We start from the raw sequence: 24,510 nt of genomic DNA, 5'->3' as shown, positions 1-24,510 counted from the left end.
CCTCCCGTCACCTGAGCAGTCCGTTGAAGGCGATCCTCCAGCGTCGCATGGGCACCAGGCGTTCCATGCGGAGGCCCCCGGCCGCGTAGAGGCCGCCCGTGCGCGACTCGTCCGCGTAGGGGCGCTGCTCGGGCGGCAGCACGTAGCAGTGGCCGTCGGCTGTTCGGACGTACAGCCAGGCCTGGGCGCTGCCCGACGGCTGCCGCCGCACGCGGGCCACCAAGCACACGCCGCTCTCCGTGCTGGCCCACAGGAGCTGCTCATCGTGCGACCACCGCGAATCCTGCAGCCCAGAGGAACAGGGTTGGCGGTGTGGGAGGGTAAACAGTTATTCGCAAGCTCCACACTTGAAGCCCTTTTGAAGCGAAAGGCTTCAATAGGCTAGTCAACACCGGGTCTGGCGTGCGCCGTGATCAATTTTAGTCATAGCTGCGCATGCGCGAGTTCACCGCGTAACGTCACTGGAGAGCCGCAGATGGTCGGCGGAGCCGCCGCCGAGAGCGGCTCCGCCGGTCGACCTTTGCCATCGTTCGCGCACTCTGCGCGTGTTTACCGAGTGTGCATCGGCGCGCGCTCGGCTTCCTCGTATGACGCTACTTGCAGCCGCGTGTTCACCACAGTTGCTACGCATGCTGAAGGAGGGCTACGTAACGCGCTTGCCTACACCGTTATCGTGGTGCTCCCAGTGCATTGTGCGCGAACTGCGACAGCCATTACGTCAAACAGAGCATAACTGCAGCTTTTCGCTTGTATATCCAGGCTCAACCAGAGCTATGTCACTGCCAATTTTTTTTACAAGGATGCCACGGGCTCATGGCCACTTGATGGGGCTGTAACCCCACACCGTCAGATACATTTGTCGACGAAAATAAAGTTTATCATCCTCCTCCAAGGATGCCGATCACCCTGGCCTCCTAACAGCCGCTGCTTACATCTGGTGGGCGAGAGCCGTTTTTGGCGTTTTTACTCAGCCGAATTTTTCCGAGCATCACAGGGTGCGCAACGGCTTGCGAGCGAGAAACCTGCCTTCACCTGAGCTCGGAAACCTAATGACAGATGACGTAGTGGCGAACCACTGTGCCTCAATAAACGAGTATACGGACGTCGCTAGACCATGATCCTTGGCTGAAAGTTTCTATTCAAGAAATAGTCAAAGTGCGAAATTCAGCTGTTAGGTATGTTTTTGGCAAGTTCAGTGCACGACCTGCTAAGAAAAGCCTTGGCGACAGTTCAGCAAGAACAGCAGAAATTCACCTTGGTTTGAAGTTGTTTCATAGCATTTTTCATTCACGGATATGTATACGGCGATATAAGTACTTCCTCCCTTCCGATTGACTTATTCGGGATGACGCCAAGCCAAAACGAATACCGACACTGCCTGAATTAACAGATTTTGACAGGTCGTCTTGCCCCACGCAGCTTCGCAACGGAAACGATTGCCGCGAGTGTTCGCTCCATTGTTGGAAATGTTTGCCTTTTATGCGAAGAATATTACTAGAGGTACGCTACAGCCCTTCGCCGTGGTTACGCGCCGTGCACACCACGTGACATACCACGTGACACATGACGTCACGACAGAGGAAGACGGAGGTACACTACAGCCCTTCGCCGTGGTTACACGCCGTGCACACCACGTGGTGCAGTGACGTCACACCACGTGACATACCACGTGACACATAACGTCACGACAGAGGAAGATGGGGTCCACCTCTCGCCGTCGCTGTGGTTGCACGCCGTACAGACCACGTGGTACAGTGACGTCACACCACGTGACATACCACGTGACACATGACGTCACGACAGATCGCCGTCACGCGCTGGGAGAGGGAGAACGATGCCATCGCACAGACACCGGAATGTCCTCGAGCGGCATTCCCGCGCATTTCGAACGCGCGTTCACACTCGGTGTAGGTGAAACGCTCGCTCCACCGGGCAGGCGGACGCGGCTTCCGTCGCAATCCAGGGCCCACCCAACGCGCGTCTCGGGGTTCCGCTGTAGCCATGCCGTTGTCTTCCCTCACGACGAAGGCTTCTAGTGGTTGTATTAAAATGACCAAGTATTCAACCAAGGAAAGCCATGTATTACCAAGCCTAGCCACCAATATGCTTCGCATCTGACCAGGGTCAACCAAGTTAAGCCTCAGCCATTTTTTTTATTGGCCCTAAAATGTAAGTACCCCATGCTTCTTAACTACGTCTCAGTGAACTTTTATCATGAATGCGGTGAATGTTCTCCTGATATTGCTTGGCCATTGATTACATGTGGCGCATAAGTTGTTCTCTTTCTTGTATCACCGTCATTGTCACGCCGTTCTCTAGCCACATACACCAACTTGCTCAACAGTCTGTTATTTTTAAGGAACTTAAGTTTCATTTGTAATAACTGCGTTTTTTTTGCAGTTTGTTGTTGAAGTGCACCTTAAAGCTTTAATAGAGAAAAGTGAGCTCTTGATTTCGGTGTTCTTCTATGGACATGGCAATTCAGCTCAATTTTTCTTCAACGGTAATTACCTCCTCCCCCATGTTGATACTGTGGGTATTAAGATAAAAAAAAACTAGGGGACGATCGATAGCTCGATTGTGAACCCGACAAGATTTCATGACACACGGGAGGTTCATTCATCCGTGAACCCTGTGTATTAGAGCGAAACAAAACTGCGCGAAGAAGACGGGACAAAAGAAAGGCACGAATACACCGACTAGTCCAACATCATGTCTTACTTCGATACATTTCTTCTACTCTGGGCTCTACCACTCTTCCTATGAACAAGGGACAAGCGGCAACTAATACAAACTGCGCTTTGTGTGTGTGTATTCGTGCCTTTCTTTTGTCCCGTCTTCTTCGCGCAGTTTTGTTTCGCTCTAACCATGAACCGACTAGCCCAACATCATGTCTTACTTCGATACATTTCTTCTACTCTGGGCTCTACCACTCTTCCTATGAACCCTGTGTATATCCATTTTGCCGCACGCGAAACGTCGCAATCCTTGCGCACTACCCCTCACGTACGCGACACACGCGTTTCGACCAGGGTGTCGAACCGAACCTGAACCAGAACCAGATCAAGCCCAAATTTTTTCCGCCATCTTGGAGCTGAACCCGAACTGGAAAAATTCAAAGGAACCGTTCCGGACCGGTTTTGGGCTCGGCTCAGCCCAAATTTTTTTGCAGCCCAGCATACTTTCTTTTTAAGACATAATGAGATGGTCTAGCTGGTAGGTCTACCCATCCGAAGCTGTCTGCGCTGTAAATTTCGAAAATAGCACCCAGTGTATGCTACAACCAAATTGAATGAAGTCTGGTGTCTTGGAAGAAACCTAATTGACGCTTCTGTAATGTACTAGAGGCAATTCTAAAGCATTGTATGTCAGTTTTTGAGACATTTTGAGTTATTACTCCTTCCATTTGCATGTTTCCGTATGGTTTTAATCAAATTGTTAGCACTGACCTAACGCTAAAGGACTATAGACCCAAATTTTCGTTTACGTGTTTTCTTCTTTCAAACGATGCTTTCGACATTGCTATACATGGAGCACCCCGTGGTATTTGCCTACGGCCAAAAAATCATTTATATTTCGATTTCTTCTTGACGCTGATTCGGTTTCATCAACAGGATGATGTGTGTGACGTGTAGTTGAATTTGGGTTGCATGAGGCATGAAAAAAAAACGGCAGTATAAGTGCCAATACGTCGTTCTTTGCAATTCTAGCACTTGAAGCAAGCTGGTTTACGAGCAGTAATGAGTCAAAGCAACGTATCAGCGTTTATATAGCAGTTTTTCAGCGTCTCACGTGACCTCAAGTTTAACTACACGTCACAGCCATCGTTCGGTTCATGAGAACAGCATGAGAGAATATGTTCTTTTCTAAATTATTCAGTGGAGTTAGGAAAATACTAGACGGTGATTCATGCATTCTAATATCAAGAACATCATTTAAAAGAAGAAAACACGCAATAAAATTAGTTGTGTATAATCTCTGCATGCACCAGATATTACGTTCCGATTGTGTCGATAGCCGAGTTAATGCGGCAAGCCTGACATATACATCTTTCTTTGTGTTCGCAATGAAAGAATGGGGTTATTTATTCGCACCTTAAGACGAGCCCGCAATGTGATTGCTTATTCACCGCGGCGCTTTTGAATTCCTTGCTGACCGGGCCCGTTGAAAACGAATGAGCGCAATAGTCTTGTGTATCACGTTATTATGGAGACATTACGAATAATCTTTCGAATCTTGGCGTAAGAGAGACCTCAGAAGCTCTACGATTTGGAGTTTTGGGAGGAGCAAAAGTCTTCGGCATGGCATCATATAGGTTTTAATGCTGCCGTGCGGCTGGCTGTCGGAACAGAATGAACGAATTGCTGCTTCCAATCATTTTGATACCTTTACAGCCACTTTGCGCTCAACTGCTTGGTGAGTAATACTCTCTTAAACATCTGCATTTAAAAACGTTGCTTTGTAAACGCGTTATCGTCTCTCTTTCCTGGGAACGCTGGGAGGCGGCCCAGGAAGGGGAAGGAGTCGTCTGTTGAGGTATTCTAAGATTGAAGGTGCAGCTTTTTGCGCCCATGCTCAACTGGGAATGTAGCGAAAGAAAAACGAACCAAAAAACCAGAAACCGAAACTTCAAGGGTGTCTTCTGAAACGTCGTGGTGGTTATGCACTTGTATCAATAATAAACTCAATTCTTAGATGATTTAGGCGTGTTGTCTGTGTGTGTGCTTTGAAGTTGTTTTTAACCTGCGCATAACAACCACGCATTCTCATTTTGCGCAGTACGTCTTGAGTAGTTAGAGTGTAAATTCCGGCCGGTCCCAGTGATCAGGCCACAGTGAGAATTTTAAGATGTGAGCGCGCTGGCATGCGCCCCTTCTTGGGCTTAGCTTTACCCCCTGACTCTAACGCTTCACGCATTACGCCTTAAAAAGATCCCACTACGTTGTTGCAGCGCCACATCTAGTTGCTGAATGTTTCGGCGTTGCTCTCAACTGCTCGGCTTTCGCCCACAGTCACTGGCGAGACTGTCTGCCGCGGCTATGCACCACGAGAGCTCGGAAACGCTGCCCCAGCTCAAGATTCCCTGTTCAGAGGACTCGATGGCGAACGCTGTGGGACATGGGCGCTCAGTGCGCACTATAGAAGCCGAGACTTTCGACCACGAACCACATCCACCGCACTGTTTCGCTGCAGTACGGAGTGCGGTCCGAGGTGTGGAGGTCCTTGCGGGTGTGTTTCCTTTCTTTTGTCTTCCCCTTCCGCGCCATGCCGCCCATAGCATGCCGCACCACTTGCCCAACCGACGTGTGCAGCAGTGACGTCTTGGGCACACTAAAACATCGCTTTGGACGCGCAAAGTTCAAAAAGGCTTGGAGCACCACTCACAGCACATCAGTACGTTTACATCAGTGAGAGTTACGTGCCAGCTTCAGGTAAGCTTGTCAACTTGCTCAGAGTCAAATATTAGCGCTCTCGCCAGCTTGAGCATCAGCGTTCCGTCGAAGGCTGTCATGCTGAACAAAGCACTCCTGAAGGTCCTTCCAGGACGCCTTCCTGAAAAGACTGGCAGCGCAAAGAAACGAGCAGCTTCCTCCGCCTTGGCGCCCTCAGGCGGCTAGTTACCTTTTACTCACTTATCGGAAGCGCATCTCTGTAGGGCCACGATTTCACTTACGATGCTGGTCCAAATGCAAAAGTTACAAATTCTCGGCCCCGCCAATAACTTCGCTTCTAGACATTCATGCATAGCAGGGAACAGCTCGGCTTGCATCTTTCTGTCGCACTGTATGACTGCACGATGCGTATTCGCGTCGTCGTGCCTTTGTTAAAGGGTCCAACAACACCTAGGAATGCTCTGCCCACACAGTTTTCCCCCGGTTGCTCTTTTGACGTGGAACTTAAAATAGCTTTATTTCTCCATCCGTTTCATTACGACAGCCAAGAGGGTAGCAAAACGACACTTAGGCATTTCTGAATGGAGTTACCCGCTCAATGAGCATCCATTAATATCTGGTCGGAGGACAGGCGAATCAGATGGGAGGACTAGGCGAATCCGGATAACAGGTGGATAACTAGGGATAACAGGGGGAGTGCTAGGCGAATCCGAGAAGGATAAGGAGGTGGGATGAGTTAACAAATTAGGTCCTTCCTCAACAGCCGCTTGCCTGGCCTTCGTATGACAGCCCTTCAGAGGCCTTGCTGGTATTATGATGGCTACAAAAAAAGTGCAGCAAGGCAGCGTGCTATCGACGAGCCATCTCGGCGACTGTATCGAAAGCGTCGACACTTTTGTGAAATACCGGGGCTTTAACGCGGCAGTGTGGCAACCGGGGTGACGCAGGGCGGACGCACCTCGTCCGGGGGGGCACAGACGTTGTCCAGCGAGGCCTCCTCCTCTGGGCTCAGCAGGCCGCAACGCCGGGGGTCGTAGCGCACCCCGAAAGAGTACAGGTCGAAGCGGCCTCGTCGTCGCCACAGCGGCACCAGCAGGCGCAGCAGCAGCCACTTGCACCACACCACGGGGCCTGCGGAGGCGAGGGGCGTAAATTGGTAAACTGGTTTTTAAGGAAAGGAAACGGCGCAGTATCTCTCTCGCATATCTCGGCGGACACCTGAACTGCGCCATAAGAGGGAAGAGGGGAAGGAGGGAGTGAACGAAGAGAGAGAGAAATACGTGCCGTAGTGGAGGTCTCCGGAATAATTTCGACCACCTGGGGATCTTTAACGTGCACTGACATCGCACAGCAAACGGGCGCCTCTTGCGTTTCGCCTCCATCGAAACGCGGCCGCCGCGCTCGGGTTCGAACCCCTATCCCGCGCGAGTGGTAATACATCTGCGGTGTGACATAATGCAACAAATATTGGGAAAAAAACGGCCGAAAAAAGAGAGAAGAGCGGATGAAAGAACGACACAGGACGAGCGCTGTCCTGTTCTGTGTCCAGTGTATTTCAGCGCTTGTCCTGTCTTTCTTTCTTCTGGTCTTCTGTCTTTTGTACACCCGTTTTTCTCCTATATTTGCTGTATTATGTCACACCACTGTTTTAAACTAAAGTAATTTGGTTTTTGAGGAATGTCTCACATCTCGGCGGTCACCTGAATCACGCCGTAAATGAAGCGATAAAGGAAAGAATGAGAGAAAAAAGGAAGAAAGACGTGCTGTAGTCCAATATGAACTTATACCAACTCGCCCAACTGAACGTTCTGATAACATAGCAAGGATAGCATTTCTCAGCTGTCGCCAAATTCGAAAAAGAACAGCCTGCCGGCAATTACTATGGCGTCACCGAAAGCAGAAGTGAGAAACGTCGCTGCAGCCGCCCTTTTGAGCCTGCACCTCGTGATTTAGAGATCAAAAAGAAAGGTGCGGAGTAACCGTCTCTACATGAGAAATATTCAACTTGAAAAAAGCAAAAACGAAAGGGAAAAACCGCATGAAAACATATACGAAGCACACTAAAGAAAATGCGTTTTTTTTTTTCCTATCTTAATTCATCGGTTTTCTCCTAGGTTCGATCAGGATCAGGCAATCGATCAGGTTCATTTCTCTAGACCAGAGTGTCGAACCGGAATTTTTTCGGGTTCGGTTCAGGTTCGGGTTCACGCATTTCGGGTTCAGCTCCGGGTTCGGCTCCGGAGCGACATTCCGTTCCGGTTCGAACCGCTCCGGATAGCGTCGAACCGGTTCAAACGGGTTCAGACTATAAAAAATTCTGAACGATGTTTTTCTTCAACCTTGTTTTGTTGTTTACTTTTCTTTATGATATCAGCATATAAAACAGCACTGCAAAATTTGCTCAATGCGAGATGTTTTACTGTCCGCGGCAAAAAGATTTAAATTTGCGCAAGAGCCGCGAAATCAAAAGAACTCAGAATTAGTGTACACCGGCTACGTATACTAGACTCTATCTGATGAGATACATGAAAAGAAAAGCTGATGGATTTTTCATCTACAAAACCTTTCAGCTTCAGCAGTTTCGGAGTCCCCGTCGGGCGAGTAATAGGTCTTTCTTGAAGGTAGTGTCAATAGGGAATTTTTCCGGCGCGAAATGCTTAAGCGGGCGCCGTTAGGACCGCTGCATGCGCCCACTATGAGCGGAAGTTGGCTTGTATTTGCAGGTATATACAGCCAAGACATCTTTCTGTCGCCCCAAAAGCGGCTTGCCAGTCACCCCCCCCCCCCCCCCCCCACACACACAAACACACACGCACACACACACTCAGGCACGCCTGCAGCATACATCTAGAGAGTTTACCAAAAATATTTTATTTTCATCCCCTGCTCTACATCGCCTTTGTAACTCGCGTTATATATCTCGACCACCTATAGCTCAGTTTTTTTCAAAAACACAGCTAATCATGGCTTCTCGCTAGTACAGTGTATATTTAAGATTTTGGCCTGTGCTGATGTCATCTCCGTCTTTTGCTCTGATGAAAACAATATGATAACATTGGTTGGGGGCACTTCGTGTCTGTACGGACACAAACTTGTGACGTCTTCGATGAGACGTTGCGTTGTGAAAATGTTGGCATTGGTGCATTACAAGAGGAGGGCCGTAAATTCGTTAAATAGAATTTTTGTGACTTTTCTGGGGCGCTTTAAAAGGGAGCCCATGCGTGGACAGAATTTCATGCTACCTTGATACAGTACGGTGAGTCTTTCTTGCAGTTTTCGTCCACTAACCTGTTTCATGATTTTTATTTTTCGAAACCGAAAAGCACCGCTTCCCGGCAGCTGTGCTTATTAGGTGACTAAATGCTCATCTCTCTTTAATGTACATAGTCGTGGAGGACTTTTGTGCTAACACACTCGATTTCCTAAATATTCGTTTTTCCTTAGAATGCCTGTACGGCTTCTCTAGAAGGCAGCTGACAAAGGTTCTGATCAGTCATTACTTCCTCTACGTCCAGCCTTACCTAGCCTTTCTTGGCGGCCTTATATTAAGGCGAGCTCAGAGGATGTACATTCAATGGGCCCCAAAAACCTTTCTTAGACTTCAAACGTCGACCTTACGTGTTAGGACATGCCATCGAGCCAAGCGGATGTTTGTGCCATGATCAGTGAATTGCTACATCTGCAAGCAAGGAGGGACTATTGAACAACGAAATTATTTGTGACGCTATGTTCGATTGAGACATAGCTCACCTCATCAGTCTCTTAAAAAGGACATTGAGGTCATGCCTTAAACTATAAGATTTGTGCCAGTAATGAAGAACACCGGAATTCCGTGTGAACTTTTCCTGTTAAGACTGCTTAGCCTGTGAAGAAGCCGCATGATTGATAGACACGCACAATCGCCACTTTCGGTGAGGACACTGTTCAGAGAACAGTTCATTTTAGCTGAGAACGTATATGCTGCGAAGTTCAACCTCCTGACTGATCGCCCTTTCTTGACGTGTGTGCCTTCAGGAATTTTTATGTGCGGGCAGAGCAAGGGAGTGATAGTGGCATTAGGCCGTATGCCGAGGTCGCGGAATTCGATCCAGTCAAGTAAGGCAAGACGAGGTCAGGGAGGTTCCTGATATTCCATGCGGCAACAATAAAAAGAATCTTGAAGATGGCCGAGTAGCCTAATAAGGCATCAGGAAACGAAGCTTCTCTGTTGCGGCCGCCGCCACTGGCTCGATTCCCACTCAGGGTTAGAGTATTTTATTTGGTTTCTTTACTGCGCTAGCAGTTTAGTCTCCGTTCTCAAAAATTGAAAAATTTCCGGAGTGTGTGTGTGCGTGTGTGTGTGTCCATGCATGCGTGCGCTTAAGCATGTGTGTGCACATGCGTGCACAATTCCGTGGGCGCACATCCGGGCACTCACTGGCAAAAAATTAACAGACGATTGCAGTTGTCGGTGATGCGAAGTTTAAGCGCAACTCATCACACGCTACCTGGCATGTGGCGTATGATGCTGCTAGCCACTCTTGGGGTCTTCCCGGGGCTCTGCTACTTGGACAACCGGCTACGCTGACTACGACGCGCAACTGGGGAACGGGCGCATAATAGCTGCGGTCTAAAATGCCCCATCTACCTGCAACCTGAGGTGGAATGCTGTGAATGCTTCACGTGTGCCGTCGCAAAGCGTTCCACAAAAGAACGCGAAAACGCTAGCGAATCCTACCGCTGTGGTGCAGAAACTGGTTTTTGAGTCGTCGCGGTGGTGAGCGGCGAGATTCCAATAAGTTGGAAATTTTCGCTGGGACGGGCCGCTCACTTGCCCATTCACTTGCTTGTGAACCAACCTTAAGCCTCTCTCCTCAGACACAAACAAGCCGAAGCGAGGGTTCTCGCACGGCTCCCGCCCTCACCGTTCGACCACGTTTTTTATGTGGCACTCTCGGTAAAAGAAGACGCATTACGTTCGCTGCTATTGACGAGGGTGGCGCTGGTGAACACTCTCATGGTTCGGCTGCACTACACATAAGTACCCCCGAAAGCCAAAAATATAAGACAATCGCCACTGCAGCGCGGAAGTAGCGGGCACCTTAAATTTCCTCTCTGTACTCTTTTTTTTAGACTATCTGTATAGCCTCTCCAGAAGGCAGACGACTCATGTACTTACAGGGTGTTTGTTTCCTGTACTGTTGTATCGCCAAACTTTTCTGGAGTTCCTTAACACCATTGCTTTAAAACATGTTAAGCGAACGTACATTTATTTCTTCTGCTGCAAAAATGTTCTTCTCTAAACTTCACACACCGATGCTGCCTGTCCAGGCATTACTTCATGCCGAGGAGATGTTTGTGTCATGTACGGTAAATTGCCACCTGCTCAATGCGACAAAGACCATTGACCATTGTTTTATTCTATGCAGTGATTCTACGTTCTTCTTGGACATAATTAAGGCGAACGTACACTTGAGAAGTGCATTGAAATCACACGGATTAGTACCCGTTTTTTGCCAGTGGAAAAAACTGTGTTTTGCCGTGTGACTGACTATTTAGTCTCAAGAGCCGTATGATTGATCGCCGCCGAATCACCGCGGTCAACGAAATCTTTGTTCCGTTAGCAGTGCGCTTTGGTGAGGGCTCCTATTGATGAACACCACCAATTATTTTTAAAAAGTACATCCCCTATGCTCCGTGGTTTCGGTTATTGTTGGCTTCCCTCATGTGCTGCAGAGAGGAAGATATAAGCCGCACGTCAGAGAATTCAAGATGCAGCAGTCTGAGAACAGCGTGACGAAGCTGCCTGCCAGCAATTAGCATTTTTTTTTATATAAGCAAAACAATTTCAATGCATCGACATAACAGAAAATCACTTCATCACAGTTACATTTCATTTCAGTAGCACTTTTCTAGGTGTTTATCACATTTCAGCGAGCGCATCTATTTCCGCATGGCCTCTTTGTGTAATCACTTTATTTTTTTTCTAAGTATCGTACCGCTGCTACATGCCCACCTTTCATTGCTTATTTCCGTCGCGTGCAGCAAAGAATGTTCGGATTCTTTAAAAAGAAAGCGCATATGTATATTTCTTTGTTTTGTAATAATAGTATTATGCGTGTTCTAACGAGTCAAAGCGGCGCGGAGTCTGTCAGGAACGCTGCAGTGGAGGACTCCAGATTATCGTAGAGCAGCTGGGATTCCTCAAAGTGCACTCACATCGCACAGCACACATTCATTTTTGCATTTCGTCGCTATCAAAATGCGACCTCGCCACCGGTATTGAACTCGCGACCTTGGCGTGAACAGCCGAGCACCACAGCCACTGAGCCATCGTGAGGAGTCTTATTCATTATCTGCTATCTGAGACAAGGAATGCCTCTGAAAGTAAATGTTGCGCAACGTGATTGGGCATTGCGCCTATGCTTCACATATTTATGGTACTCGACACAAAGAAATGGAAACCATTCTCACTCAGTGCTTTACAATTCGAGTAAAACTATACGTAAGCATGTGAAAGGGGGATACTATAAAATCCAACATTTCACGCCAATCAGGCGTAAAATACTTTAGAATTACCAAAAGCACATTCCGGAAACGCCAATTAGCTTTCTTCCTAGACACGAGACTTCTTTCAGTTTTTTTTTGTTGAACTAGATGTCATTTCGACTGGATGCCATTTTCTCACTCCATAGCGCCGACAGCTTTCGCTGGGTAAATCAACGCGCTGGCATATGCCGTTTGGTCTGAAAAAATAAACAAGAAAAAGTACGCCGTGTTGCTCAAAATGCGCGGCTGAACCGAGTCCCGAACCGGTTCGGAACGGTTCCTTTCAATCGTTCCGGTTCGGGTTAAGTTCCAAGATGGCGAAAAAAATTCGGGTTCGGTTCCGGTTTCGGGTTCAGGTTCGGTTCCGGTTCGACACCCTGCTCTAGACACAGTCTTATATACATGCATGCCGTAGACGTAGACGTTTTGCAATAGCTGCTATGCATTGTAGATAAATGCATTCAGGAGAAGCGAGGTTGGTCCGAGCGCTGGTCATGGAAGGACGATAAGACCCGATGGGGTGTCCTTGAGGAGAAGCCACTTAGCGGTAGGGCTGCTCGGTCATATCGCAGCAAAGGCTCGTTCACGCTACGCAGACGCGACGCCGATGCCGACGTGACAGCGACACCGACTATCGATCCACGATGTGGCCGACTTCGTTGTTGCCAGACGGCTTAGTCATACTCCACCCATGACGACGCCGCCGCCTCCAAAGACCAAAACTCGTCGTTGTGTGACTGTGTCGTCGACCAAAGATGCCGACGTGTCTTGGGCAAATCGGTGGCCGAGCGAAATCATAATTTAAGATATTTAAGTTCCCAACGCACAAGCAGCAAGGCAAAACCCACCGAAGGACTTGACGCTGACACCTTTAACACTCACTTTCAGTCAGTGTTCACACATGATAACAACTCCTCTGACCTTACCCCTGCATTCGAATGTAAGACCACGCTGTCAGGCACTCCTTCAATATCCGAGGGTGGAGTGCTTATGATGTTGTTAAACATGGATGATAAGAAATTGGATGGACCAGATGGAATTCCGAACAAATTTCTCAAGCGATATGCCGAGCCTATAAGTAAATACCTCTGCCTGATATATCAAAAATCAATCGATGAGTGTAGCCTTCCTGCAGAGTGGAAAGTAGCGAATGTAATTCCGGTACATAAATCTGGCAATATTTCATCTGCTGCTAATTATCGACCCATATCACTGACATGTACATGCTTTAAATTACTGGAGCACATTATTTTGAAATTTCTGACAAATTTTGTTGAAGTCAATAACATACTCCCCAGAAACCAACAGGGATTTAGCCGCCGCGGTGGCTCAGCGCTTATGGTGCTCGGCTGCTGACCCGAAAGACGCGGGTTCGATCCCGGCCGCGGCGGCTGGAATTTCTTTGGAGGAGAAATTCTAGAGGCCCGTGTACTGTGCGATGTCAGTGCACGTTAAAGAACCCCAGGTGGTCGAAATTTCCGGAGCCCTTCACTACGGCGTCTCTCATAGCCTCAGTCGCTTTGGGACGTTAAACCCCATAAACCAAACCCAAACCAACAGGGATTTCGTAGTGGCTTGTCAATGACTACGCAACTAGTAGAAATTATGCATGATTTTTGGCAGTGCCTCAACAATCAGTCACAAATCGATGCCCTTTTCCTGGATCTGTCGAAGGCTTCTGACCAAGACTCTGTTTCTAAACTCCACTTTAAACTTAGAATTATATTTGGTGATGGACCACTCGTACGATGGATTTAAAATTACCTCTGACCGTTATCAATTTGTACAATACGACCATCATGCCTCCAAGTTAGTACCTGTTCTTTCAGGAGTACCTCAGGGTACAGGTTTAGCCACGCTGTTGTTTCTACTTTTTATTAACGACATATCAAATGAAACCGAAGTAAAAATGCGACTGTTCGCGAATGACTGCGTGCTGTACCAAGAAATAAAAGACTCTAATGACCAGGAGAAGCTTCACAATGCTCTAGGAAAAATTGCAGAGTGGTGTAATACATGGAAGATGGTAATTAATCTCGAAAAAACGGTCTCTATGTCTATTACAAAGAAAAAGTGTAAATTAGATTATGTGTATTCTTGGAATAACATGAATATCCGTAGTGTGACCGAATATCGATACTTGGGTGTAGCCATCACTTCTGACTTAAACTGGACTACGCATGTTCAAACCATAGCCAGCAAAGCATTGAACAAGTTATTTTTCCTTAAAAGGGCCCTCCGTCATTCTACATCCGATACAAAACTTCTTGTTTACGTCACTTTTATCCGTCTGGTCTTAGAATACGCCAACATAGCTTGGTTCCCCCATACTAAAAACAACGTTAATACACTCTAGATGGTGCAAAGGAAAGCCGTACGCTTTATCTTCAACTGCTATGGCCGCATGCATTCAGCCACAGATCTTTTACGCACGGCAGGGCTTCACACGCTGATTAGCCGTGCCAAATTTCACCGTTTAAAGTTTTTGTATCTGCTTCTTAATAATGCATTAAAGATGTCTCCCACAGACTTTGTTCGTATAAACACTACACGAGGAACACGTCACAAGCATGCACTCACCCTTGAAGAATATTTATGTCGCAGTAATACTTTCCAATATTCTTTTTTTCCACAAGTTGTTCGAGATTGGAATCAATTGCATCCATCAGTCACAGCCCAGCGCACCATAGACAATTACCCTCGCTGAGAGTTCTGTACTTTCATTCCTCTCATCATAACCTTGCTCGTATTCTTGTATTACAGCACTCTTCTCAGTGTATTTATTGTAATCAAGTGACATCATCAGTTTTATGACGCGATTGCTTTATTTATTATTGCCATTTGTATTGCATGTTTTGCCTTTATTTTCTACTCTTAAAAAAATTAACACTGAACCTGTATTTGTATGTTTTGCCCTCTCCTGTAAAAATCCCAAGATGGGATCGACAGTATTCCGAAATAAATAAATAAATAACATCGCCACAATCGTGCCTGTGCATGAACACTGTACACGTGCGAACAACATGCGCATTTACATATGACATCTGTGCACTCTCCGAGGGCCGTCTCTTCACACCATGGCATGGCCGGCAACTTTCACGCTAGAAGAGGAGGCAGAGTTGGTATTTCTTGTCGATGAACGCTGCCTTATTGGGGACGTGTGGCATAAACATTATCATCGGCAAGATTTAAAAGAGGTGGCGTGCAGCGAAATCGCAGCAGCTCTCGGAGACGAGTTCAACGGTAGGTATTTTTTACCCTACCATGTGCTGTTTCTGTTTGTGCCGCACTGGGAATGCTCTTATAGTACAAATATATTTATTTTTGTGTAGTGTCATCGCTGTTAGCTATGCCGTGTTAAGCGAAATTACGGCACGAGACCATCGGCGGGCACCTATCATTGAGTTCGTCCGGTGATAGAAGCGTGGTAAAAAAATGAAATATTAGCAACAAATTTTGCGTTTTCGCCACGCAGGACACCCCCGCTGCGGTTCAGTGGTTAGGGCGCTCGGCTACTGAGCCGGAGTACCCGGGATCGAACCCCGACCGCAGCGGCAGCGTTTTGATGGAGGCGATACGCAAAAGGCGCCCGTGTTCTGTGCGATGTCAGTGCACGGTAAAGATCCCCAGCTTGTCGAAATTATTCTGGAGCCCTCTACTACGGCACCTCTTTCCTATTTTCTTTCAGTCCCATCTTTATTCCTTTCCTTACGGCGTGGTTCAGGTATCTACCGAGATCAGGTATCCACCTGTGGGCTCGGCGATCTTGTCCAGCGGCGGCCGCTAACCATGCGTCTGTTCCTTGTGATGCAGGTTAGTTACAACACCACAATAAGAAGTGATGATCGATTTTTAGTTCTTCTGCCGAGCCCACATTTATTTATTTATTTATTTATTTATTTATTTATTAGCACCTCACAGGCCCCGAAGAGCATTGGGTGAGGGGGGGGGGGGGGCAAATTGAAAAAAAGGTATATACAGATGGAAAAAACCGTAATATCGGTACAAGAGCGCGGTACAAGTCAAAATACAAGAAAGGAACACGAAATTTATACATTAACGGAGAAAATAACATCAGACACGAAAACAGAGGGAAAAAAAGCGAAACACGAACATGAGAAAAAAAAGCAACCAGGGGTAACAGAAGTGGTAAATGGGAAAACAACGTTAAGAACAAATGAAACTGTTGTACATTTCGAACATCACTATGGTAATAAATGTATACATAGATGTTCTTTAAACTCACCAGGATCAATGAAAGAGATTATGTTGTCAGGAAGATCATTCCAGAGTTTTATTGCTCTAGGTAATGCAGAGGAATTAAACGACAGGGTCTTCCCATATATCCGGTTGAAGCTGAGTTGATTGTGTAAGCGTTGTGAAGAGCGGAAAGGTGATGCCAGAGGTAACAACGAAGGACGGGTGTGAACATATTTATGGAACAAACACAGAAGTGAAATGGAGCGACGAATTTCAGGTATCTGTAAGTCATTAAGGTTTTTAAGCTGGGATACACTTGCGAGGGGACTATAATTGCTAAAAATGTACCGGGCAGCTCTGCTTTGAATGGACTCGAGCATATCTATGAGATATTTTTGATGGGGAGACCATATAGGTGAGATAAATTCCAGCTGTGGGCGAACAAATGTAAGATATGCAAGTTTTCGAACGGAGCTAGGTGAGTTCCGAAGGTTCCGGCGTATGAAACCTAATGTCCTCGATGCTTTGTTGCAGACTGCAGAAATATGAGAAGACCATGAAAGATTTGGTGTGAACTGAATTCCAAGGTATTTGTACGACGTAACCCTTGATAGAGAGGTATGCATGTTTAAGCACTGCTTACGATTGTTTTCGCTGTACTCTGCTGCTTCTTTGTGGCGATATTGAAGAGAATCCAGGACCGTCGGTTGAGGATATGTTTCAGAAGCTCATAGATGGACAACAGGCAATACGTGCTGACATTTCTGAATTAAAAACTCGCATTGAAAACACAGAAAAAGCAGTTGCGAACTTCGAAATACGTTTGTTTAAACTGGAGATGACTTCAGATGATGTAAAAGCGATGGCTACAAACATTACGGACGTACAGGATACCGTGGCTCAAATACAAGATACACTGAAACAGAATCAAGCCAAGATTGTCAATTTAGAAGATTACAGCAGAAAATCTAACCTAGTTGTGTTTGGTATTCCGAATATTCCTAACGAATCTGAGTCCGACTTAAGTGACAAGGTTATAACAGAAATCTTTAAAGGCAAATTAGGCACCAGCTGCACGTCAGTTAGTCGTATACAGAGTTAGTCGTATACGCGGTAAAACTTCACCGAAACAGCCCATAATTGTTCGCTTTCAAGACTCGAGAGAAAAAGAAGCTGCGTTAAGCAATGCTTACAAACTGAAATGTCTCTATCCAAAATGACTACTGTGCTGACACTCTCAGAAGACGTAAGTTACAATGGGACAGTGAAAAAGACAAAAAAAAAGGAAAAAAAGTTCGGCTAATCCACGACAAACTGTGCATTGATGGCCAGTTCTACAAGTGGGATGACGAAACTATGTCTCGCATACTCTTACCTAAACGTACCAGTCATCCTTCTTCGTCCGAAAGCTAGCAGTTAAATACCAGGCTCCTACGCCTCCTTTCTTTTAACGCTCAAAGTTTGGTAAATAAAACAGATGCCTTAGGAGCGCTTCTTTTTTCATACGACCCACACTTTTGAGCGATCACTGAAACTTGGCTGCACAAATCTATACGGGATGATGAAATTGTACCTCCCGGGTACAAACTTTTCCGGCGTGATAGGTGTTCTCGAGGTGGCGGCGCAGCAGTTATTGTTAAAGCGTCTATTGATGTTATATCCAGTGAAGAAATCCCTAGATGCGAATCCTTATTATTAAAAGCCAGATATGAAGAATTCACAATCTTTATTTGCGCAGTGTACCGCCCCCCAAATGCAGATGGCATGTTCATGTCTAATCTATATGACAATCTTCTAAGGCTACGAGGTAAAAACGTTATAATAACTGGTGACTTTAACTTTCCTTCGTTTGACTGGAACCATATCAATTAAGGAACTTCCTTGCAGAGTAATACGCATTTAGATATTATGTTTTCATTAAACTTGCAGCAAACGGTGCATGAATCAACTCGTGGCACCTCTATTCTGGATCTTTTGTTTATTACTGATATATTTCAAGGCGCGCCCGTGAAAGTTGAAAAGGGATTATCGGACCATAAGTTAATTTACTTCTCCTTCATGTTACCATCTAAACAAGCTAAACCAGCTAAATCAGTCGTTCTTAGAAAAGATTTCCTTCGGGCAGATGACACCTCGATTTTAGACCACCTGGACTTGGTTCTTAATGCATTTGAAGATGATGTCGAAGCCTTTGTGGGCTAAATTTTGTGGTGCAGTTAGGTTTTGTATCCATAGATTTGTCCCATCAAAACAAGTTCGCAAGTGTAGCCGTAACCCTTGGATAACCAGGGAAATTATTCACGTAAAGCGTAAAATTAGGAGGCTAAGGAAGCAAAACAAGGAGTCAACGCCTCTTCTTGCCATCCTAAAACATAGCATGTTACGTCAAATAAACGAATCAAGAAGAAGTTACTTCTCCGATGGTCTAAAAAAGTCCATTAGCAACGATGTCCAAAAGTTTTGGCACTATTTGAAAAAGAGCAATCTTGACATCGAGAAAATAAATATTGGTGAAACTTCAAATGCTGACGCTTGGGAGATAGCGGAACACTTTGACAAGTATTTCCACAGCATTTTTTCAAAGCCTGAACAGTACGAACTTCAGTATTCAATCTGTACAGAATCGCAAAGCATTACAGTAAATCGTGAAAGAGTCGTAGCCATGCTTCTAGAACTTGACGATAGCAAATCAGCAGGACCGGATGAAATACTAAATGCTTTTCTAAAGCGTTACGCAGAACAGATATCGGCATTTCTGACTAACCTTTTCCAGTTATCGCTAGATTCAGGTGAAATACCAGCACTATGGCGGACGGCACGTGTTGTCCCAGTTTACAAAAAAGGTGAACCGTTATCTGTCGCGAATTATCGACCAATCTCGATCACAAGTACGTGCTGTAAAATGCTGGAACACATTGTAGCATCATATATTCGGCAACACTTAGAAGGAAACAAGGTATTATCTGAATTCCAACATGGTTTTCGAAAAGGGCTCTCAACTGTTACACAACTGCTATCGACTGTGCATGAACTGGGATGCGTGTTAGACGGGAACGGTCAACTTGATGTATTGTTCCTAGACTTCTCTAGAGCTTTTGACCTGGTTTCACATACAAAACTGTTGTTTAAACTGGCATGTATTGGTATTCCTCAAAATATTGTCCACTGGATCAAGGCCTACCTTAGTGATAGGAAACAATACGTCACCATTAGGAACTGTTCTTCTCGGATGTTAGATGTTACTTCTGGTGTGCCTCAGGGAAGTGTCCTGGACCCGCTCCTTTTCTGCGAAGCATACTACTTTAGCTACCACTTCAGCCCTTCACCGTGGTTATACGCCTCCAAATCACGTGATACATGACGTCACACCACGTGACACGATGACGTCACGACAGTAGAGAAACGGGGGCCCACCTCGCGCCGTCGCTGTGGTTGTGCGCCTCCAAATCACGTGATACATGACGTCACACCACGTGACACGATGACGTCACGACAGTGGAGAAACGGGGGCCCACCTCGCGCCGTCGCTGTGGTTGTGCGCCTCCAAATAACGTGATACATGACGTCACACCACGTGAACGATGACGTCACGACAGTGGAGAAACGGGGGCCCACCTCGCGCCGTCGCTGTGGTTGTGCGCCTCCAAATTACGCGACACGATGATGCTTCGCATTCTCCAGGCTTAACCAAGTTAAGCCTCACCCATTTTTTTAGTTTTTATCAATGACCTGTTAGATGTTATTCCTGCGCAGGTTTCTGCCCGATTATTTGCCGACGACTGTGTTGTGTTTAAAGAAATTACGTGCACAAAGGATCAAGAAATTTTGCAGGATACTTTAGAAGCTACTTCCCACTGGTGTACAAATTGGGGTATGCATATAAACACTGATAAAACGGTACTTTTAAGAGTAACAAGGAAAATATAGCCGTGTTGCTTTACATATCAGCTTAACAACAATAATATCATAGAGGTGGAGTCATATAAATACTTAGGGGCTACGTTTACAATTAAATTAACTCGGTCAAAACGCATATCAGAAACTTCTGCTGCTGCACTTTGCAAACTGTGGTTTCTTAAGCGAAAACTTAGGAATGCTCCTGCCAGTACTAAGCGTCTTGCCTATAACAACTGCGTAAGATCTAAACTTGAGTATGCGGCGGTTGTATGGGACCCCCATAATAAAAAAGATATCATACAACTCGAGCGTGTGCAAAGAAAAGCTGTGCGATTTATATTTGGAAAATATAGAAGACACGATTCACCATCGGCGCTTATGAAGCAACATAACATTCACAGCATAGAATCCCGAAGGAAGGTTAGTCGCCTCATCTTGCTTCATCACTGCCTGCAAGGAAAAATAAAAATGAAGTTGCCTAATTACGTGAAAGGTCATTGTACGAGAAGAACCAGACATACGCAGGAACACTCACTGGCGCCCATTTTCGCCCGCACAAACACATTTAAATATAGTTACTTCCCTAGAACTGTATCCGAATGGAATGCACTACCTTCTCATATTTTCTGTCCAGCAATTTTGTAGCAGAGTTGGAACGTCATCTCTTTATTTCGTGAGTTTTGTTTGTTTTTGCCTGTTTATATATTCAATTCTGATTGATTGTCTGACTTATTATTATTATTATTTTTTCTCTATGCATATGCTTGTCATTTCTTGTATTGCAAAAAGTTGCCCCTCCTGCTAGGACCATGCATGGTCCGCAGTATTTCAAATAAATAAATATGTGAGACGATACTGCGCCATTTTATTCCCCCTCCCCCCCCCCCCCCCAGAAAAAAAAACAATTCCAAATCCCGCGCAAGGGTGTTGTGCCGAGTTTATGCTGAGCTGTTGTCCTTCTTTTTCAGCTGGTCAAGTACGCTGCAAATTTACAAACGCCAAGACTACCTTCCTGCGGGAAAAAAAGAAAAATAGAAACGCGCTCTGGAGCGGGCGCTGACGAAGTTTACGAGCCACGCTGGATCCACTCCACAAGGCTGATGTCCCTGTGAAGTGGATGCCCAACACATTGAAGCATATCCATTATCCGCACGGAAAAGGAAATTGAGGCAATTTTTAAACATTTTGTGGTCGTTAGAGGACAGTGTCTTTTATATATTGTGTAATAGACAGTGCTAGTTACGGTGGACCAAAAAAATATCTGGAAAAGAAGCCTGAAGGGTCATGGGTAGAAACAATGTTGTTTAACAATGTTCTGGTCGTTAGAGACCAGTATCATTTATATATTGTGTAATACGCAATGCTAGTAGCGGTGGGCCAAAAAAATCTAGAAAAGAAGCATGTAGGGTCATGGGTAGAAACTTAAAGGATGTGGATACACACAAAACATTCTAACCAGTCACTATTTGTTCGTGAAGACAGAGCGTGTATATTTCTTCACCCTTCTTTCGTCACCCTTCGAAGCAAAGTAGCCTGAGGCAAGGTAACTTGCCAGGGTATTTCGAACCGAAACACCTGATGGCTCAGCAAAGTTGCTTGTGCAGGACCGCTGAGGCCGCCCCTGGTCTCGAGCTGGTTCCTCATCAAACCGACTTGCATCGCAACAGTCGGACATCTCCTCGCAGATATTGTGTACCACACAACACGCACGGATTACACAGTTGACATTGGTTATGTCGCACTCGAGTCATTTCAGCAAAAGACAAAAACGTGCCTTTAGTCACCCACATGCATTCTCAAGAATGCGTATAGCCCTACACAGGTGGTAATTGAACACTGCATGGGGTGAGCCTGGAGGCACTGCATTTGGAAATGGCTTGATAACGTGAATCTGCAGCGCAAATGCTTGACAAGCAAACAGAACGGGTTCCGCTTTTACTCCTGCCGTAACTTTTGCTTTAGCTTGGAACAGAAGACCGGTCACTACACTTGGCAGCCTTGAGCTTTGAAATACGCCAGAGTTGTAATTTCGTTCGGGAGACCCAAGGCTGTGTACAAAAACCTCAATTGGTGGTCGGCGATAGCCAAAATAATAGTACTGTACCATCCGTTATAGTCTGTACAGTCCGAGGCATGCTCTTCTGGCGGACACACCTCAATGTGACAGCCGTCGGCGGCTCCCACGCCTTGCGGAAGTCCAGTCAGGGCAGTAAACTGGCGCAGGTGTTCCGCCAACTCATTTTGCTTGGGAAGTCTGATGAGCTTTGGCCCTACCACACACTCAAAACAGCGCAAAATTCCCCAAATATAGTGTTCACTGTCGACCGGCCAAGGCATAAAGTGTTGGCGATCGTTTTTCCTACTGCAGACGACGCCAGGCCATACAAGCCTACGGCCACACGCTCATCGAGGGGAACTGCCCTAAGCATGACCGTATCTTGCCGCTGCATACATTCGCACACACTCAGGATATACATGAAGATACTGCGGGCCACTCTGAACTGCGCCCTGAATTCACAGTCCGGCAGGTGTGGCACCGTTGTTTCGTACCAGGACTGCCTTCGCGGATATGCCCGTAATCGCCGCTTGCACGAACAGAGCCGAGCAGTTATTGCCTCGATCCGGCGACATTCTCTATCCGCGCATTGTCGCTCCTCTTCTGCAGTATCGATGTCTGCAAGAATACGCAGCTGCTGAACACGACGCTGACGAAGAGCTGCTTGGTTCACGGCGAACGCTACCCAGAATTCACTGTCGTCGTCATGTCGATTTTTCGCAGCACAACCACGCTGCGCCAAGTTCTCAAGCAACTGCCCGCTGGAAGGTGCGGTAGCGGTCTCACCAACTTGGTTACTACTGACCAGTGCGCTCATCAGTCATCGAAACTGCACACACAAGAGTCGTAGTCTCAGAGGTAGCGAATATTTCTAGTTCACTACAGTTTCAAAGTGGACCGGTCTACTGCTAATACCAGCCGCCTGCGAACAAACAATAAACAAACTCCGGCTAATTGTGGCTGCAAACATGGCTACGTAGCCATTAACGACCAGTGTTTAGAAGCTACCTCGAATTTTCGCTAAAGCTAAAAAACAAACAAGCTTAGTGTGCTCCAAAGAAGACGAATATGAGTATTAAGAAAGTCTTATCGACTTCCCAGCCACAAATGTTACTTTTTCATTAGTGATAAGTCGTTAAAATTGTTCAAAAAATACGTTTACGTCGCCACCATGTGGTGGTCTTCGCCGCTGTGTCCGAAAACGTCTACCAGCGCCACAGTTCGGTTTATAGCAACTGCGGTAACGTCGGGTAACTGCAGTTAGGTGTAACAGCGGTTAAAGCTGTCCGTGTGACAAGAGTTATGCAGTGCAATTTACTTTCCTTAAACGACGCCATGCGTAGTTTAAAGCCGCGTTGACGAGGTGCGAAGTAGAGGAGTCCTCGACTGATGTTCACGAAAACATGCGCCATGGAATAGGCGTACATTCGCCATGCCGGGGAACTGGATATTCTCCATTCCGACGAGGATGTCGAAAGCGTATTGATGTTCTAGCAGAACGCGCAAGACCACACCGCCAGCGGCGGTGCTGGCTCCCAAATTCAGGAAGCCCAGCGGCCAGGTAGCTAAATATGCTGCAAGAGAGAGGCGAAGCCAAGGGGTTAACAGAGCGTGAAAAAAAAACAAAGCTAAGTAGCTACTTGTGTGTCAGGTTGGCTCGTCGCTTGCATAAACTGTCTAAATATGCTTCTTCTAGCGCTACCGTTCTCGCCGCATACATGACTGAGACCGACTTTACCCGTCTGAAGCGCCGCTAATTCAAACCAGCTTTCGCTGCATAAGTACCTGGCTAGTTAGCTTCGCTCCACTAATTTTTTTTGGTCAGCATGTTAAGATGGCGGTAGCCTAAAATCAGTGAACAGCAAACTAGGCATATGCACAAATCAATGTATGCGTTAAGAGACCAAGAGGGCAATGTGATCACCAATCCGCATAATGTAGTGTGATATTGAGGACTCCCGGAGCATGCTTTATTGCCACTCTCAGGAATGGCGCTCGCGACGAAGATGACGTTGGGAAATGGTGTGGGTATGCGCCATTCTACCAGGTGAACAACAACAACAACAAATATATGAACAAGAGGGTTACGCATAATGCCTACAATAGTTGTTGTAGCCAAAGCGTTCTACACAAGTCTGTACACAAGGAAATGTAATCAGTATGCAAATTAGATCAGCAGCACCGGAGAGAAATGGGACATCCCGCTAGTAGCGAAAAAGGAAGTAAATAGCGCCTTAGGAGCAATGCAAAGAGGGCAAGCAGCTGGTGATGATCAGGCAACAGCAGATCTGTTGATGGGCCGGGGGGAGACTGTGCTAGAAAAACTAGCCACCTTGTATACGCAGTCCTTTATGACCTCGAGCGTACCAGAAGCTGGGAAGAATGCTTATATTATTTTATTTCATAACAAACGGAATGTCAAGGACTTAAAAACTT

General features: G+C 46.3%; 1 protein-coding gene across 6 annotated transcripts in view; it reads right to left on the bottom strand.

Moving 5' to 3' along the window:
* LOC149325860 (uncharacterized) overlaps window positions 1-24,510 on the bottom strand; it is a 292,578-nt gene that overhangs the window by 251,233 nt on the left and 16,835 nt on the right. For all 6 annotated transcript variants that reach the window (XM_089563537.1, XM_089563535.1, XM_089563539.1 and 3 more), the window contains exons 2-3: window positions 6,352-6,524; window positions 12-283 (exon numbers count right to left, since the gene is read on the bottom strand). In XM_089563537.1, the coding sequence (XP_089419663.1) occupies window positions 12-283; window positions 6,352-6,524 (445 nt within the window). The remainder of the gene's footprint in view (window positions 1-11; window positions 284-6,351; window positions 6,525-24,510) is intronic.

This window comes from Amblyomma mixtum, chromosome 10, assembly GCF_055824585.1.
Source record: "Amblyomma mixtum isolate Tamu chromosome 10, ASM5582458v1, whole genome shotgun sequence".
Lineage (NCBI taxonomy): Eukaryota > Metazoa > Arthropoda > Arachnida > Ixodida > Ixodidae > Amblyomma > Amblyomma mixtum.
This window is presented reverse-complemented; position numbering and strand designations above follow the sequence as displayed.